Here is a 20,341-nt window from a genome sequence, read left to right as displayed (position 1 = left end):
GTGATGGTATATTGCTAGATATATTTTTGAGGTTCCTACCCTAAATAAACCCCCCTGCTTGTTTTGAGGCATAGAGTTTCTGTCTTATATTTTTGTTTCTCTTTTAAATTGTGTTTTGTTTTTGCTTTTGCTTGGGATATCTAATTCTTCTATGTTCAGTAATTGTGAGGGATATACCTTATGCAAGATGATCACAATTTTTTACAAGATTTAATTTTTTATTTAAGCTATATTTGGCATTTATGTTTACTTGTGATGTTACAATTAAATATCTTGTATATGTCTTTTTATCACTTATGGTTGTAATTATTTTGTAGCAAGCTAGAGTTATCGAAGAATCTATTGATTTCAAAGTTGGAACCTATTGTGGGAATTCTAGGCGCTTGAGGACTCACCATGATTGGGAGAAAGAGTTTGAACAATATGAGGTAGTAATGCTAGTTGATTCATTTGAAGGTTCATAGTTTTCCATATTTTGTTGGATCTAGCGGTCTTTATTCTTGTTTCAATTGTTCTTCATTCTTGGTTGAAGGTGAGGCTATTGTTATAGGTATTCAATCCTTTACATATTGTTGTTCTTTGATATTGTAACACCAATTTAATGCAGAAGACCATTGTTTTTTAGATAGGTTACAAAACATTCTATCAAGGAAGAAAAACTAATACAAGGAAGGATGAATATCTTTTTAATCAAACCATAAGAAGAAAGAGGTTACTACTACTGCCAAAGCATAAACAACCACCTAAAAAAAATTGATAAGAAATATATAAAGACCCTTTCAAAGGCTCTAAAACAACTAAGGAAAATTGTTGTAGAGAATCCCCAACAAACACCTTTGATAGAGCAACTCATTGCTTAGCTAATTGATGTGCTATTTAGTTGGCCATTCTAAGTTTCAATAGGCAGAGTACCCTTAGACCTTTTTAATGGTCAACTATCCTACAAATCCAAGAGTTTATATGCAAAAACCATCTTATTTTAGGACATTGTAAGTTTCTCAAATTTCCATTTAGTACATAGTCTTTTGGTAAATAATATTATATAGACTATATTAGTATTTCTTTGTGAAAATATGTTTTCTATGGAATAAAAAAAAATATTAGAAATATCTTTATAAACATTTTAGGATATGAGGGGGAAAAATTATGATATTGAGATTGCTTGTAAAAACTATATGAAGTAATGAAGATGTGTGGAAGAGTGAGAGACATCCAATGGGGCATGGCTTGAGGTGGAGTTTGTTTCAAGGTTTATGGTGTGGAGACTAGGAGTGAGGAAACCTGAGACTTTTCAGGGTTCAAGAATTGTATTTATTTTCTCTTTCCTCTATAATGTCTCTTCGTATAGTGAATTTATTCTTCCTCAACCTTGAATGTAGGCATAGTTAGTTGAACCACATTAAAACTTTGTTTACCTTTGTATGTAAATGATTTTTATTTTATTTTGATTGCACTAACACGTGACATTAAAACTTCCACTCGCTCAATGGTACCAAGAGAGAACAACAGTTTAACCCTTGTTCAGCTAGAGACTACTTACTCTAAAAAAGGTTGCTTTGGTTAATCCTCTCTACAAAGTTAGGATCCCTCCTTCAATTGCCCAACTACCTTTATTTAGCTTCGGAATCTAATTATCCTATCATATGGTTTCTAAACAATGCACTGATTATCATGTCCCTTGGATTACCTAATACTCACACACCTCTAATAGCAACAACAAACCTACGGTACAAATTGGGTTAAGAGGAAAAACAAAAAGAGAGAAGGATTGATGGATTTGAAAGATCTACTCTTGGTGCATTCAAAATCCTTTAAAATCAAGGTGCAAGAGGAGGGTTTGTAGGTTGGGAACATTGTTGTTAAAAGGTAAAGGTTACACAAGGTGGACCAAGTTCTATGGGTGATATCCAAGGTTGCTGGAGTGCTTGAATAGCTGTTGCGTATGGAGTTTGAAGAAGGCTTGTATGAGGAGTTGCATGATAATGGAAGATGGATTGAAATGGAAATGAGAAAATTGCATCTGGAGGATGAAAAATATTGGATGCCCCAGAAATCCAGATTAGCAAAATTACTGCACTGACCTACAAGGAAAATAAGAATGTAAGGATCTTCATGCCATTGGAAAATAGGGATCCTCCTGTCACCTAGGAAGTTGAAAATTTTGCTTTTAGCTTGTACAAGAAGCTGGATGCTATGCTCCTTCAGTTAATACTGTATATTTAATTTGTAAAAAGCAATTATCTGAATGATATTTGGCCTTCTACTTTTTTCAAGAAAATTCTCCGTCATTCTTCACTTTATTTGTTTTTACCATTTTCATAGAAATATTCTCTTGCATATCATCTGATAAAGTTTGCCAGTCTCTCTTGTAAATAAGTCTTCAGAAATATTACTTGAAGTTAGCTAATCTCTGGTGGAATTTTTCATACCTTTTTCTGCATTATTTTTTCTTTCTAATTTCTTTGTAGGGCTGCCATTGAGTTATTACTGTCAGTCATTTTGAAGAACCATATTTCTTTCTCCCAATAAAAAATTGCAGTTCTCATGACTACTAAGAGATCCTTGGATTTATATTTTCTAGTTATGGTGAATCTGAATTGCAGGTTTTTGTTATGACCCCTCAAATCTTACTACGTGGTTTATACCACTGCTTTATCAGAATGGAGCTAATTGCCCTGTTGATATTTGATGAGTGTCATCATGCACAAGTTCAAAGTAATCATCCTTATGCGGAAATCATGAAAGTAAAGAGCTACTTCAATATTTTAATAATCATACAATTCTTTTTTTCTATAACCTCCTTTCCTGTTGGCGTAGTATAATTTATTGGAACATATATTATCTTGACAATTATACAGGTCTTCTACAAAACCAGCTCCACAAGACTACCCCGCATATTTGGCATGACTGCATCTCCAGTTGTAGGGAAAGGTAATACAACTGTCCATTTTTTTTCGATCCAAAGCAAAAATTCATTAATACTAACTACAAAGTTAGAAATACATGAGAAGGATGGGAAATCCTTCCCAAATATGCAAACTCTAATCAATGGATCTGATGTATAAATGCCTTCTATATACCACACACAGCTACACAAAAGAAAAGAGGCTCTGTTCTCTTGAGAAATTAATGCATCTACAAAAGGAGGCTGAAGCTTTGCTCCAAGATTTGTTGTATTAAAACCTCTGTTTACACTCCAAGTTCCAATGGAGCTGAATAACAACACTAAGAGGAGTGCCCTTGAAACTGTGCATTCTTTTTATGATTATTAAGTTAATTATTAGAAGGTATACATTCTACAGCTGTTCCATTTGCAGCTCATCTGGTATATTTGTGGAGGTTGATATAGATCAAGCTTTGTTATGTAATAGGGGCAGTGAAGTGGGCTTCAGTACACCTTCGATAAAAGGCATTTTGTATTTTAAAGAGAAAATGAATTGTAAAATAGACAGGTTCCAGAATGGAATATGGGTAGGGTTTTGAGGTGCCCATTCATCTCAAGTGTTGCGGCCTTTTTAAAGAGATCGGTAAGGTATGTGGGAAGTTTGTAGTAGGGCTATAACTTTGAAGAGAGACTTGAGGTGGACTGAAATTTTTTTTAATTCCATAAAATTATAGTTTGATTTTGGTTGGTGTGGATCTGATCCAAAAAAAAAAAAGTAGATAGTTGGTGTGGACTATGCTTGATTTCTTCTTCCTATTAGGTCATCCATTGCACTTACTCTTACAGACCCCATAGTGCTTTGGCTATGAGAGCTATCTGGTTCTGGGGTTCCTGTGGTGAATCCAAGGTGGGGTGAAAACGAATGAAAGTCTAAGTGAGGTGCATGATTGAAGGTTAGTGGTGGGAATTGAGTTGGACAACAAATTAGCATGAATCCCATTGAGGTAAGGATTGGTCTATGACAGGTGGAGCCAGTGAGGGAGGCTAAGTGGCAGTACTAGGGAGTTGTGGGCTTAGGCACTTCTAGAGACAAAGAATCGGTCGGTTTGGGTGTCTATCTTTGCATCTGGTCTGCCCCTTTTAGCGTAGTTTAGGTTGTGTATTTATAACTTTTTTGGGAGTAGTGGTAGTAGATTTGATGGAAGTTGGAAGTAGCCTCAGTTTTTATTTGATATGGGTTTACCAGTTTGGTTGGAGGGGGGGGGGGGGGGGGGGGGGGGGGGGGGGGGGGGGGAGGAGGAGTGGTAATAAGGATTGTTAGGGGTGTTGATTAATGTTGTGGGGAAGATGATCATAATGTTGATTTAAAGCCCTTGTACAATTGTGGACAATGGAGAATGAATGAGGTTGAATAACTTGGAATTGGATGTCATATTAGGTTGAATTGTTAAGAAAGTGGTGGATTTCAATTTATATCTAAGGTCCTGTTTGGTTTGCAGAATAGGTGGAATAGGAATTGTATTCCTAGGGAAATGAATGCTAGAAGTGAATGTGATGGGATTTAATGATTCTAATTCTTATGTTTGAATAAGTTAGATTTCAGAATTAAGAAAATATATTTATTTCTTAAGACTGAGATGGAAAACCTTTTTTTCTCTCATATTTTTCTCTAAATAGTTACACAAGTTTATAATACATGATACATCACATGGTAGACTTCTAAGGCCTAAAAATAGTAATACAACTACGTATTCTAATCACACCAGATTTCTGGGAATTACACAAATAACTCTTAACAGCTTTACATTAACTTACACAGTCATACAATCTATTTGAGGAAGGAGAATTAAGTCATAATATTGTCAAATATTCCTACATTCCCCTCAAGCAGATATGCAAAGATATTTTGCATTTTAAGCTTGCCTAGGAATTGATGAAATGTAGAGTTTGGTAACCCCTTGGTGAATACATCGGCCAAATGGAGGTTTGAGACAAGGAAACCCTCTTTCTCCTTTCCTTTTCACCATTGTGGCGGATGATGATGATTATAGTAAAGGAGAGTGGTTTAACAAATGGGTTCATAGTGGGCAGAGATAGGACAAGAGTGTCTCTTTTACAATTCGCAAATGACACCATTTTATTTTCTAAAGCCTCTCTAGAAAACTTGGAAAACTTCAAGTTAATTGTAGAAACTGAGAATTTTTCTAAAATTCATTCAAAATTGTATTTTTTACATAAATAGATCTCTATTTAACAAATACACAGAGAGCAAACAAAAAAGGAAAAAAATACAAATATGGAAAAATTAAAATCACACAAATTACCCACAATTGGGGCCTCAATCTTTCCCTAATATCCTACAGATCACCATTCAAATTATACCGGATTTCTACACTCCCCCTCAAGTTGGATCATAGATATGAATCATGTCCAACTTGCAAATAAAATCTTCAAAGTTTGATTTATGTAACCCTTTGGTGAAAATATCGGCCAATTGGTCCCTTGTAGGGATATTTTTTTTTATTGGAAACGACACAAAGATTTATTGATAGATAAAAATAAGTACAAAAGAAGGATGAGGAATCCTCCTGCCAAAGAAAGCTAAACTATCGAAAAATACACTGAAAAACAAGCAAACACTCTAAAAAGACCACTCCTTAAGGAGTACACACTGCTATCCAATCAAGTTGTATCACATTAAGGGGGTCCCCTTAAAAACCTTGGAACAATAAGCCCAAAGAGAAGCAAGGAAAACAATAGAGTCCCAAAGATACTCTGAATTCCTTGCTTTATCCTAAAAAATCCTCGCATTTCTTTCCCACCACACAATCCGAATAAGAGCGATGTTTGCAGCTTGCCACAAGGCTATCCCCCTCTTAGACGAACCAAATCCATTAAATTTGATGTACATTATGTCAAGGATGCTCCTCGGGGGGACCCAATCCATCTTAGCTAACTGAAATAACCTGTGCCACAACCCAATCGTCAAGGAGCAATGAAGAAAAATATGATCAGCTGATTCCTCATGCTTCAGCACAGAATACAAATATCCGGACTAAGGGCTTTGTAGGGTCTTCTCACTTGTAGCATGTCATTAGTATTCACCTTCTTGTGTGCCACTAACCAGATGAAGGACTGCACTTTGAAAGGAACTTGAGAATTCCAAACGAACTTAGAAGGAAAAACCTGAGGAGATCCAGAAAATTGGGATAAAGCTAGAAAGAAAGATTTAACTGAAAAAAGCCCTGAAGAAGATAAGGGCCAAAATCTGGCATCTGGAACCGAAGGAGATAAATGCAATCCATCGAGAGATCGCATGAGGCCTTCTAAGTCCTCTATCTCAGAATCTGACAGGTTACGACGGAAATTTAAATTCCAAGAGAAAGGACGAGTAGGACCGAGAACTGAAGAAATATGTATGTTTTTATCCAAGACTACTCTAAATAGACTTGGATATTGGGAACCCAAAGGTTGGTCCCCCCACCACAAATCTTCCCAGAACCGAATTCTTTCCCCATTTCCTACCACAAACCGAGTAAATGAGGAAAACTCCTGAAAGACTTGAGTAATAGCCTTCCAAGGACAGTGATGTGACCATCTGACTAATGTGTTAGCATCCCAACCATTGGAGTGTGAACCATAAATGCTTAGTATAACCTGATGCCATAGAGCTGAACCCTCTCTAGGGTACCTCCACAGCCATTTCCCTAAAAGAGCGAGATTCCTCAGAGAAATATTCCCAAAACCCAAACCCCCTATTTCCTTCGGTTTACACACGACATCCCACCTGACTAAATGATCCCTTTTGTCTTCCCCAATCCCTGACCATAAAAAATCCCTCTGCAACCTCTCGATTTTTGCAGCGACTGAAGCGGGTAACTTAAATAAAGAAAGAAAGTAACAGGGCATATGGGTAAGGCAAGATTGGATGAGAGTTATCCTCCCTCCGAAGGATAGGTATGCCTTTTGCCATCCATCTAATCTTCTTGAAATTCTCTCAATCATAGGATTCCAAAATCCCCCTGCCCTGGGGTTCCCACCTAAAGGAAGACCTAGATAGAGTATAGGCCAGCCTGAAGCCTTGCATTCAAGTGTCTCAGCCAATCTTGAAATATGAGCTTGATCCAAATTGATACCATAAATATTACTCTTGTCTAAATTGACCTTAAGCCCAGAAATATGCCCAAATGCTAACAAAAGACTCTTGAGAGTCTGCAAGTCTTCCTCCCTAGTGTTAGAAAAGAAGATGGTGTCATCGGCAAATTGCAAATGAGATACCCTAGTTCTGTTTCTACCCACCCTGAAACCCTCCAACATATTTCTCTCCTCTGCTCTCAAAAGCATCCTACTCAATGCATCTGCTACTAAATTAAACAAAAAGGGGGATAAAGGGTTACCTTGTCTTAATCCTCTCGATGCCTTAACCCAACCTTTAGCGCTACCATTCACCAATACTGCATAAGATACCGAGGACAAACATCCACTCATCCATTTTCTCCATTTAGGACTGAACCCCTTCTTCTCCAACACTTGATCTAAAAAATCCCACCTTACGTGATCGTAAGCCTTTTCAAAGTCAATTTTAAAGACGACACCTTCCTCCCCTGATCGTCTTCTCTCATCTACTATCTCATTTGCTATGAGAACCGCATCCATTATTTGTCTCCCTTGAACAAAAGCGCCTTGAGTAGAATGGATGGTTTCATGTAAAACCCCTCTTAGCCGCCCTGAGAGCACTTTGGCTATTATCTTATAGAGACTAGTGATCAAACTAATGGGTCTAAAATCTGAGATTTTCTTTATCGTACTCTTTTTGGGCAGAAGAACAATGAAAGAGGCATTAGTGTTTTGATTGATAACTCCGCTCCTATGAAATTCTGCAAACACTCTCACTAAATCCTCCTTAATCACATCCCAACAGTCTTGGAATACTGCAATAGTAAAGCCATCAGGCCCCGGAGCCTTGTCCCTATCCATCTGAAAAATGGCCTTAGAAATCTCTTCTTCAATGAAAGGGGCATCCAAACTTATCGCGCTCTCTTCCGAAATAGGGGACTAATCTAATCCTTCAATACTCCAAGACTCTCCTATAGGACTCGCGTAGAGTTTTTCAAAGTAAAGTAAGATCTCCTCTGTGATTCTCTCGGCATTATTCAACACTAAGTCTCTTTCATTTTCCAAAGTCTTGATATATTTCCTATTTCGCCTGCCATTAGCCACTTTATGAAAAAACTTAGAGTTGCAATCCCCTTCCTTAACCCATTTCACCCTAGCTTTTTGTCTCCAATGGGTTTCCTCCCTCAAAATTAATTCCTCTAGCTCCCCTTTTCTTAAGGCTCTTTGATTCAACAATTCAGAGGTGAGACCCCCATCCTGCTCAATGGCGTCAAAGTTAGCTAAATCCTTGAGGATACTTTTTTTCTTTTCATTAAGCTCTCCAAAAGAAACCTTATTCCATTCCTTCAATTTGGCTTTAACAAATTGTAATCTCCTCATGAACTTGTGGCCTTCCCATCCGTTTCCTTGAAAACCCCTCCACCAAATTCTAAAGTTCTCCTTGAAACTAGGATGTTGCAGCCACATGTTCTCAAATCTAAAAGGTGTTGGGCCCCACATGAACGGGTTGGTATCCAAAGCAATTGGCCAATGATCCGAGGTCCTTCTGATAAGGGTTTCTTGAATGCCTTGGGGAAAGAGCTGCCCCCACTCATTTGAGTAAAGAAAACGGTCTAATCTCTTACACACGGGAGACTCTTGCATATTTGACCAAGTGAATGATGCGTTCCGAAGAGGTGGATCAAACATTTCACATTCTCTAATAAAACTATCAAAGTCCCTCATGCTTGAAGTTAGCCTAGAGCCCCCCAATTTTTCTGAACTTCTCCTTATGACATTAAAATCACCGCCCACACACCACAACGGAAAAGTTAGACCATAAATGTCATAAAGTTCCACCCAAAAATCCTTCCTAAGTGAGGACTATTTGGACCATAAACTGCAGAAATCCAAAGAGATCCACAGCCCTCCAAGGCGAACTTGACCGATATCGAGAAAGAGCCTAATACCACCTCCTCCTTGCACAACTTTTTTGAGTCCCAAATGAACAAAATCCCTCCTGAAGCCCCACATGCCGGGAGAATAACCCAATCCTTATTTCTGACCGTCCAGACACTGCCCACTAGCCTTCTGTCACACTTCTCCTTTTTTGTTTCCTGAATCATCACAACATCCGGATTCTCTGACCTAAGGAAATCTTTAATCACCCTACGCTTATTACTTGAACCCAAACCCCTAACATTCCAATTGATAATTTTCATGGAAAAACACTCAGGCCCTAACCCTCCAAACCAAATCCACCTGGATTCAAACGCCTATGGGCCTCTATTCTTCCTCCTAAAGTACACCTTAATGTCTAGAGAGCATAGAACCTCTCGCACTTTAGCCATTTTCCTAGGGGACAGGCCATCGATAAGAAAGTCTTCCGGTGGGGATGCCACATTAACCCCCGGACTGCCTGACATCAGGTTAGAAGACTTCCCAGGGGTAGATCTCTCGGACATCTGGTTAGAAACAGCTCTCTGATTCTCCTCCTCAAAATGGACAGGGATCCCAACAAAATTTAAGGGGCCAACATCGCTTATTTCAGGAAAAATTTTAAATTTACCTTGATTTACTGAAGGAGACTGGGAAAGAAATTCTGAATTTGGGAGATGAGGACCGGAGGGACTCGGTAGATTCTTTTCCAGATTACAGAAAGGAGAGGAATATGGCTCGGGTGGTTGAGAAGAAAAAGGCTGACTTTCCTCCAAGTTTTCCACTCCCGGAATTTCACAATTTCCTCCCAAAATGATTTCTTTACCTCTGGTTCTTGGAATAGAAGGTGACTCCGTGACTGAAGAACCACAAGGATCGTACCCTGCTCGGCCCGTAAATCCTCCTTTGTCGTCTTCGAGTTGGGATTTTCGCGGGTCCATCTCTCCACTTGACGTCGAGATCTCTTCCTTCGACCAACTGTTGCATTTCCTTGGCAGAAGACAACGGAAGATGGGACTCTCTCTGATACCTCGTATCTGTTGAGATCCCATCCCGCCATCCACTTCCAGATTGCGGACTTCGCTAAGAGGCGCTGCGCTCCGTAGGGGAAGAGGCTCGCTGCTACTCCGATGTCCATGACGGCGAGCCGCGCTTGGAAGGAAGAGTTTGGACCACATCTTCCTTGAATCCATCGTCTTTTCCCCTTGCGTGAAGTCTTCCATCTGAACCATTGAGCTTTCCCCTTTCTCGCTGCGCTTTCTTCCTCTCGAGACCTACCTTTCATGCCAGAGGACTTCGATCCTCCTAGAAATTGGCCCAACCCCGACGGGCCTATTGACTTATAGCCCACAGTCCGACGCCCGTAACTATCATCTTCTGTCTCTAAAGGTGGGCTAGGGTTGGATAAAGTCTGGGCTTGTAACTCATCGGCCCGACCATCCTCTCCATGTATTACCTGACGCCAGCCCTCTTATCGCCTGAACAAGGCTGCGTGGTCGCTTTTGCAGAGGAGCCCACTCGCTGGAGAGAAGAAGGTGATGCCGCTGCGTCATGGGCTTGAGGGGCGTCTGGGCCAGCTTGCAGCCCACGACTCCTTCTCCCTCTTTGGGCCCTTACTGGATGGCTTTAGTTGAAGTCTAGGCACTATGGGCCCAAGAAAGTTCTCTTCTACTAAGCCCAATCTGCTCCCTTCCCATCCTTTCTCCCTTTTGGCCGCCATGCTTGTACTTGAGCACCGATAGCGTGCCCGGGGAAGAAGCTCCCTACTGTAGCACTCATTACCCCTGATACTACCTCGTAGCCCCTCTGCAAATTTTGTCGTCTGAGAGACGCAACCCCCCTCTTTCAACCACTCGTACCTGCAGTGGGATGTCTCGGACGTGACAGTGTCATCTTCACCCTCTTCTCCGATGACTGAAACTGCCATGTATGTTTCCAGGCCCCGTCTTCCATCTCAAGCAACGCTGGAAGCACAACATTAGGATGCATCTCCACCCACAGCTTCACCTTCGTCAAGTCCAACAGCTTCACGGTTTCCCTAGCTACCTCCGTCACCCTCCCCCACTTCTTCAAGATGAATTTCAGCTGGTCTTCCTCCCACAAATGAAAATGAAGGCCTTTCAACTCTAACCAGCCCCTTCTGAATTTTCTAGGAATAATCATATTTTCTCTTGGCGACCATCTTCTTAGGAGAACAGGCCTTCCTTTCACTAAAAGTCTCTCCTGCTCCTGGAACCATTTTGCTCTTCCTGTTGTACTCACAAAGAAACACCCCTTGAAGGCGGAAATGGGATTTATAGACACCATTCCTTTCACACCCATCATCCTCGCAATGGCCTTGCCTTCATGAGTCCAGTCTTGGACTTTTTCTTTGCATTCACATATTACGGCTCTGGCCCATTTTCCAGCTGATAATGGAACTCCACTCCTAATTCCATCCTTTGCAACCACCTCTGCATATGACCGACCACCTCTATATATGCTTTTACTCATCTGAGTATTGCCAAACGTCTTTTTCAACTCTTCTCCGACTTGATCAGAATAATCTTGCATTGAAAGAATCGCCCTCCTAAGGACTTCCCATCCATTACCTTTAACACCCTCGGGGATGACAAGAAGTAGAGGTTTCCTTCTTGTAGCAATCTCGGTGATTTTCATGAATCGCCCTCTATTGTTGAAGCAAATCTCCATCAAATGAATCTTATTCTCGCCCCTGAACTTTCGTGTAAATCCCCTGGTATTCTCCAACTCCACAGCTTTCTTCAAATGCTCCGTTAACCAATCCATCTCCTCCCTTTCAAATCCTACTGATACAACAAAACCACGGCTCCTTTCTGTTACTGATACCCAAGTTCCACCATTCGATCCTTCAAACTTTACCTGAAAAGACTTTTTTTCCACTTCAAACTTTTCAACTTTGCACTTCATCATGCCTGTCCCTTGTAGGGATATAAGTCATGCAAATAATCCCTTATTAATTTTTTCCTTTATAAAGTGTCTGTCCACTTCTATATGTTTGGTCTTGTCGTGTTGAACAGGATTATGAGAAATACTAATGGCAGTTTTGTTGTCACAATAGAGTTTAATGGGGAACTCTATTGTAATGCGTAGTTTTTCCAACGGTTTTGGCAACCATAGTCCTTCACACATACTTGTGCAACTGCTCTGAATTCAGCTTCGGCATTACTTTTGGCTACTACACTCTGCTTCTTACTTCTCCATGTTACTAAATTCCCCCAGACATAGGTACAGTAGCCTGTAGTAGACCTTTTGTCATCTGCTGATCCCGCCCAATCTGCATCTGTATAGATTTCTACCTTCTTACTATCACTCTTCTTAAAGAATAGTCCTCTCTTTGGAGAACTCTTTAGGTATCTGAGGATCTTATACATTGCTTTCAGATGACTTTCCTTTGGTGAATTCATGTACTGGCTAACCACGCTTACAGCGAAAGCAATGTCAAGTCTAGTGTGAGAAAGGAAGATCAGTCTACCTACTAGTCGCTGATATTTCTCTCTATCCACGGGTTTTCCGTCGCTTTCCGTCCTGTTTCTTGCCTTGATAGGGGTATCGCTTGGCTTGCATCCCAGCATGCCAGTCTCAGTCAACAAGTCAAGTACATACTTTCTTTGGGAAATACTAATTCCCTTACTTGATCTGGCGACCTCCATTCCTAGGAAATACCGCATTTGACCCAGATCTTTTACCTCAAATTCTATGGCTAAGACCTTCTTCAACCTTTCCACTTCTCCAATGTCATCTCCAATGAGAATGATGCCATCGACATACACTATTAGAATGGTCATCCTTCCATCGTTGGATTGTTTAAAGAACATAGTATGATCCGACTGCCCTTGTTGGTATCCTTGGTTCTTAATCACCTTTGCAAATCTATCAAACCATGCTCTGGGTGATTGCTTGAGACCATAAAGAGATTTCTTCAATTTGCATACCCTGGTTTCTTCTTCTTCCTTATAGAACCCTGGTGGTAGCATCATAAACACTTCTTCTTCCAGTTCATCATTCAGAAAGGCATTATTGATATCAAACTGATGGAGTGGCCAGTCAAGATTTGTTGCCAAGGATAAAAGAACTCATGTAGTGTTCAACTTTGCCACTGGTGCAAATGTCTCGGTATAGTCGATGCCATAGGTCTGAGTGAACCCCTTTGCAACTAGGCGGGCTTTGTATCGTTCTACTGTGCCATCCGCCTTATATTTCACTGTGAATACCCGTTTACAGCCCACTGGTTTCTTCCCTTTTGGCAAATTCATCACTTCCCAAGTCCCATTTTTTTCCAATGCCCTTATTTCTTCCATCACTACCTCTTTCCATTCTGGAATCTCCAAGGCTTCTTGAATGTTTTTAGGAATCTGGATTCTATCAAGGTTAGTTGTAAAAACACGACATTTTGCATAAAGAGCATTATAAGACACAAATTTCGAGATAGGATGGAGAGTATATGAACGAGGTTGTTTCCTAAGAGCAATGGGTAAGTCATCTGTTACCTGATCAGAATTGGAGCCAGACTCCCGAGGAGTTGGAATTATCACAAGTTCTGATTTTTTTAGTGCTTCGGAGATGAGTGTCTCATTGAACTTTGATTTTAGCTTCCTTGAGTAGACAAGTGTTTCCCTATTTGTCTGTAATTCCGTATCTCCCTCTGAGTTTAAGTGTCCTTCTGTATTAGGCGAAAGGGTAGATATAAGGCACGGAGTGGATTTGAACACAGCAACATCGAGATAGTCAAAGGTTAAGGTGGTCTAGTTTCACTCATGGACTCCCCCTGAAGCGAGTAGTACGGAGTATGCTCAAAAAATGTGACATCTAGGCTAACATATAGCTTCTGTGAAATTGGGTCATAGCATTTGTAGCCCTTTTGTGTGGAATAGTAGCCAAGAAAGACACATTTAAGCGCCCTGGGATCAAATTTGTTCTGCTTAGGTTCGTGAGTGTGGACAAACACAGTGGACCCAAAGACACGAAGTGGAAGATGTGCATCGAGTCTAGAGTGAGGAAAAAACTCTTGGAATTTCTGGAGGGGTGTGACAAAAGATAGGACCCGACTAGGCATTCGGTTAATAAGGTATGTGGCTGTCAAAATGGAGTCACCCCAAAATTGTGAGGGCATGTGAGAGGTAAACAGAAAAGCACGAGCAACTTCAAGAATATGTCTATTTTTCCATTCTACAACCTCATTTTGCTGAGGGGTGTCAACGCTTTGATGTATAATATCATTTTCTTTCTAGATAGGTGCTCAATGAGTGATTGAAATACTCAGTACCATTTTCAATACGAAGAATTTGAATTTTGGTGTGAAACTGAGTTTGTATCATAAAGTGAAAGTTCATGAAGACTGATCGAATCTCAGTTTTATCAGTCAACAAATATACCTAACATAGGCAAGTGTGATCATCAATAAAAGTAATAAACCATTTTTTATGGGTCCTATTAAGGGTACATGAGGGTCCCCATAGATCACTATGAATTAGAGTAAATGGTATGGATGGTCTATACTTAGACTTAGGAAAAGACGCCCCGGTGGTATTTGGCAAGTTCACACACTTCACACTGAAAATCCCATGAAACTTTACTTGAACATAGTGAAGGAAATAAATGTTTTAAGTACTGAAAACTAGGATGACCCATCCTTTTGTGCCATAACAAAAGTTCACTATCCTTAGGACGAGATGCAGAATTACAAATAGTAGGAGAACACTATCCATGCACATCAGTTTCGTCGAAGTAATATAGACCCTCACGTTCCTTAGCACTGCCAATCGTCTTCCTTGATGATAGGTCTTGAAAAACACAATGAGATGGTAGGAATTTAGCTGAGCAATTAGACTTTTTGGTTAACTAACTAATAGACAACAAATTGCAAGATAAATTAGGTACATGTGGGACAGGGTTGAGAGTAATAGACTCAGAAATACAAATACTCTCTTTGCCAGCAACTGGGGATAAAGTACCATATGCAATTTTTACTTTTAAATAATCGGCACAGGAAGAGTATGTAGAAAATAAACGATGAACATCAGTCATACGATCAGATGCACCAAAGTCAATAATCCAGGGAGTAATATGAGACATGGTGCTAAGTGCTGTCAGAAAGGTACCTTTTTAGGCCAAAGTACCAGAGGACAAAGTAATAGAAGACATACCAAAGGCTTGGAAATTAGAAAAAGGCTTATAATTTCGCAAGCTAGTCGGAATTAAACCCCACACTAGAAGTTGATTGACGAATTTTGGTGGGTGTTTTGTCTGCCTGGGTTTTGGTGGAGGCCTGAAGACTATGGGCTTTATTGGGCTGTCTGGGCTTCCAATCTGTGGGCTTGCCATGTAAAGTCCAGCAAGTGTCTTTAGTGTGGCCCAACTTCTTACAATGCTCACAATAAGTCCTCTTGGATTGTCTTGGGCTTGGCCCACTAGATCCAATAGCATGAGGCCCACTAGATCCAGCATGAGGCCCACATCCACCTGCAGCAGCATGAGGCCCATAGGTTAAAAGGGCTGAAGCCTCAGGCCCAAATGAGAGATCCAACATCACTCTCTTTTTGCTTTCCTCTCGCCACACATCAGAGAAGACCTCTCGGATGGAGGGCAATGGCCGGCGACTAAGAACCCTGCTCTTGACGTCGTCAAGCTCACGGTTTAGCCCCACTAGGAACTCGAAGACCCTCTCGTTCTCCATCTTCTTCTTGAAGCGCACACTGTCACCCATGCACTCCCACTCCTCTTCGCAGTTGAGATCAAGATCTTGCCACAAACCCAGCATCTCGGCGTAGTATTCTGTGACTTCTCGATCTCCTTGCTTCATCTGCCAGAGCCATATCTTGATTTCAAAGATTTGGGAAGCATTCTCGGCATCGGAATACGTTTCCCGTATCGCATCCCACACATCCTTTGCCGTCGGGAGGAACATGTAAGTCTTGCCAATGATTAGCTTCATGGAGTTAATCAAGCATGAGGTGATAAAGGAGTTTTCGAACTGCCATTTCTGGGATGCCGCTACATCAGTCGGAGGTGGTCGTCGAGTCTCGCCGGTAAGAAGCCCTAACTTTCCCTTTCCGTCAATAACGAGCTTGATTGCTTGTGCCCACTCTCTGTAATTCTTGCTGTTCAATTTTTCAATGCTAAGATGGAGTGGGGAGTTGTCGAATGCATCGACGGGGCCCATTGAGGAGTGTATCTCCGACACTCTTTCATGGGTTGCCGATTGACTGGACTCATGGTTGTTTCCTCTTTGGGCAGCCATGGACTGATTAGGGTTTTAGAACAAACCTTGCTCTGATACCATGTAGAAACTGAGAATCTATCTAACATTCATTCAAAATTGTATTTTTTACATAAACAAATCCCTATTTAACAAATACACAGAGAACAAACAAAAAAGGAAAAAATACAAATATGGAAAAATTAAAATCACACAAATTACCCACAATTGGGGCCTCAATCTTTCCCTAATATCCTACAAATCACCGTTCAAATAATACCGGATTTCCACATTAATCCTCTTGGTTCTTGGTCAATTATTAGGGCTTAAGATCAACTTAGAGAAAAGCACCCTCTCCGGTATCAACATGAGCCAGGATATGATATCTAGGTAGGCCTTGATGTTTGACTGTAAAGTTTTAGAATGACCCTTATCCTATTTGGGTCTTCCTTTAGGAGGGAATCCAAAGTCAAGGGGATTTTAGGATCCAATGGTTGATAGAATTTTGAGGAGATTGGATGGGTGGGAAAAAGCCTTTTTGTCTTTTGGAGGAGGGAAGAATAACCCAAATACACTCATGTTTGTCACACATCTCTAGTATCTCTCTTCAAAATCCCTACATCAGTAGCCTTAAAGATTGAGAAATTGTAAAGGGACTTTCTCTGGTCAAGGGGTGGGGAGGGAAAGAAAGATCATCTTACTAGTTGAAACATAGCGTGTAAGCCAAAGGAGTTTGGAGATTGGGAAGACTTCTTTGAGAAATTGAGCTCTGTTAGGGAAGTGGCTATGGAGGTTCCCTAAGGAAAGTTATGGCCTACATAGGACACATCCTTATGGATGGGACGCTAATATTTTGGTTTGATGGTCATATAGATGTCCTTGGAAGACCATTACATAAGTTTTCTAGGATTTTTTGATGTTGTCATTAATAGACAATTTTTGACAAATTTGAAAATATCAAAGGTTTGCATGAGAAAAGTTTCTTATTACATTAGAAGTCAAATGGTAAGTTTTTTTTTTTTACTAGAACTATGGTGAATGAATAAATAAAGGCTATTAATTGTGTCTTGGAAACCATAAGAAAGTAGTTGAGGGTTATCATTATAAAAGAGAAGAACCTACTTATTGTAAGGACTTTTTGATAATTTTCTAGAAAAAATATACTAAGTTAGTTTCCAGAATTTTCTGGTTTCAGCTTATGCAAAGGGTTTTTCTTAAATTTTTCTTTAAGAAATCTTGGTTTCGACAGTGTTAGGAGTAACTTGGTTGTAGTCTACTTGGATAGAAGCTATGATAGCTTTTCAGTTTTTATCAATTGGTATTGGAGCCTCTGTTCCAGATTTGTGATTATTTTGAATCAATGGCTGGGTCTGGGAATCATTTGAATGCTACAGCATCACAACCAGCAGGAAACAATCCAACTAGAGAAGAGTTTGCAAACTTGCAGCAGCAACTTAATCAATTATGTGCCAAATTGGAGCAAGCTGGTATTTTTGGTGCTCCAAATTCCACCATTGGAGGCCAAACAAGGCAAACTTTTCAAACTTATCAGCAGAGGAATTTGAGAAATCAGCCTGCTATTGAGAGTTCCAACAAATTGTAGGGGACTTTTCAGATGAAGAAGGTGGAGTTTTACCTTTGGAGCGGCAACCAACATTTCATCATACCATAGATCATGATTAAAATCTAAATATTAAGGTAGACATTTCATACTGTATTGGAGAGGAGCAACCAGTAGAGGTCTTAGATTAGTTGAATGAAGTTGAAAGTTTCAGTTTCTAAATCTTCCAGAAAATAAAAAAGTGAAGCGGGTGGCTATAAAATTCAAGGGGTATGCTTCCTCTTGGTGGTAGCTAGTGCAAGTGACAAGAGTCTAATCTGGAAAGGAGAAAATCTAGAGTTGAACTAAAATGCTGCAGCAAATCCAAAGTCAATTCCTTCCATTGAACTATGAAGGAATTCTTTTTCAGCAATACCAACCACTTCAGCAAGGCCAACGTTTTGTGCGAGAATACACTAATGAGTTTTACAAAATGCCGACTAGAGTACAGCTAACTGAAATGGAAGTGTAGATCATTCATCATTATTTGATGGGATTGTGGCCAAATGTTAGAAATTTGGTGGAGCTACAACCTTGTTGGATGCTATTTGGTGCTGTTCAGTTGGCAATGAAAGTTGAAAGTCAGCAAAGATGGTCCAACAATCACTCGATTAAAAGTGTAAGGGGCCTTAATCAATTGGAGGATAATAGGTAGCATGGAGATGCCAAACAGAAATCAGTGGCAGCGAATGACGATTTGCAGAATCCTAGATCAAACACTCACTTCCAATCTCACAACCAAGGTTAAGGGCGTGCAATAATGAGAAATCTTGTTCTTGGAAATAGTAGCAGCTCATTTCAATCTGTGAGACATAGAATAATAAGTTATAAATGTGGAAAAGAGGGTCACATATCTTTTGATTGCTGAAAACAAGCCAACAACTTATTGATGAGGATGAAGGAGAGAATAATGATAATGGGGAGGTAGTGATGGAACCTCAAGGCGATGAAGAGTTGTTGGAATTAACAGAAGATGAAGTCACATATGAAGACCATGATTTTCCAAATTCAGTGGTAAGACGTTCCATGTTAACTTTAAAAGCGTCAAAAAGCGATTGGAGGAGAAACAATATTTTGAAAACTTGATGCTCTTCACATGGGAGGTGTTGCAATGTTATTATTGATAGGGGAAGTTGTGAGAATATTGTTTCTAAAGAAATGGTGATGAAGCTTAACTTGGAAGTGTTACCACACCTAAAGCCATGGAATTGCTTGGTTTAAGAAAGGAGGTGAAGTAGAAGTAGTGTAGCAATGCCTTGTTCCCTTCTCAATTAGGAAAAACTATGTGATGTGGTGGAAATGGAAGCCTACCATTTGTTACTTAGAAGGCCATGGCAATTTGAAAATAAAACTGTCCACCATGGAGAGAAGAATGTTTATGCTTTCTACAAAAATGGACTTAAGGTAGTACTTGCCCCGATGAAAGAAGAGTTTGTTAAGTCTAAGGTCAAACAAGAACAATCTTATGTGATTGTTCAATGCTTTTTAAATGAGTTTGAAGCTAATGGAGTTGCATTTTGTTGTTGGCAAAAGATGTCTTAGAAGACCAACAAGATGTTTCTAATGAAGCAAAGACATTACTGGAAGTTGTAGAGGTATTTCCTATAGGGCTACCAAGTGGATTGCCTCCAAAAAGAAGCATCCAACACTATATTGATCTATACCAGGAGCCAGCCTACCAAACCTGCCACATTAGAGAATGCCTCCAAAAGAACATGAAGAACTTCAAGACAAGTGGAAGAGTTGTTGCAGAAGGTACATATAAGGGAATCAATGAGTCCATTTGCAGTTCCAGCACTATTAACTCCAAAGAAAGATGGTACCGGGAGAATGTGCCTTGATAGTCGGGCAATAAATTGGATAACGATAAAGTATCAGTACCTAATCCCAAGGCTAGATGATATGCTGGATATGTTGCATGGAGCAAAGGTATTTTCTAAAATTGATCTTAAAAGTGGCTATTACCAGATTAGGATTTGGGAAGGTGATGATTGGAAAACAACCTTCAAAACTAAACATGAACTTTATGAATGGATTGTGATGCCTTTTGGTTTGTCAAATGCACCTAGCACATTATGCGTTTGATGAATCAAATTTTGAAGCCATGCATAGGAAAGTTTGTGGTGGTGTATTTTGATGATATACTTATTTATAGCTCATTTGCAGCACTTGGAGGAAGTATTAGATGTTCTCAAAAGAGAAAAGCTTCATGCCAATATGAAAAAGTGCATATTTTTAATTGATTCTTTGCTGTTTCTGGGATATATGGTTAGTGCTGAAGGGATAAAAGTTGATTACAGTAAGGTTGAAGCAATTAGAAGCTGGCCAATACCAAAAATAGTGGGAGAAGTGGTCAGTTTTCATGGTCTAACCTCATTTTATAAATGCTTTATCAAGAATTTCAGCACCATAATTGCTCCTATAACTGATTGCATGAAGAAAGGGAGGTTTCAATGGTCAGAACAAGCTGAAGAAAGTTTTCAAAAGATTAAAGAGATGCTTAGCTCAGCCCCGGTTCTAGTGCTGCCAGATTTTAAAAGGGTCTTTGAAGTAGAGGGTGATGCTTGCCGAATTGGGATGGGAGCTAATGTTTTAAGTCAAGAAGGTA

At 39.9% G+C, this 20,341-nt stretch overlaps 1 protein-coding gene across 2 annotated transcripts in view; it reads left to right on the top strand.

Moving 5' to 3' along the window:
• LOC117925309 (dicer-like protein 4) overlaps positions 1-20,341 on the top strand; it is an 82,679-nt gene that overhangs the window by 1,949 nt on the left and 60,389 nt on the right. For both annotated transcript variants that reach the window (XM_034844298.1, XM_034844297.1), the window contains exons 3-5: positions 318-428; positions 2,604-2,744; positions 2,859-2,931. In XM_034844298.1, coding sequence (XP_034700189.1) covers positions 318-428; positions 2,604-2,744; positions 2,859-2,931 — 325 coding nt within the window. The remainder of the gene's footprint in view (positions 1-317; positions 429-2,603; positions 2,745-2,858; positions 2,932-20,341) is intronic.

This window comes from Vitis riparia, chromosome 11 (assembly GCF_004353265.1).
Source record: "Vitis riparia cultivar Riparia Gloire de Montpellier isolate 1030 chromosome 11, EGFV_Vit.rip_1.0, whole genome shotgun sequence".
NCBI lineage: Eukaryota > Viridiplantae > Streptophyta > Magnoliopsida > Vitales > Vitaceae > Vitis > Vitis riparia.
Note: the sequence above shows the minus strand (reverse complement) of the source record. Positions and strands in the feature narration are given on the sequence as shown.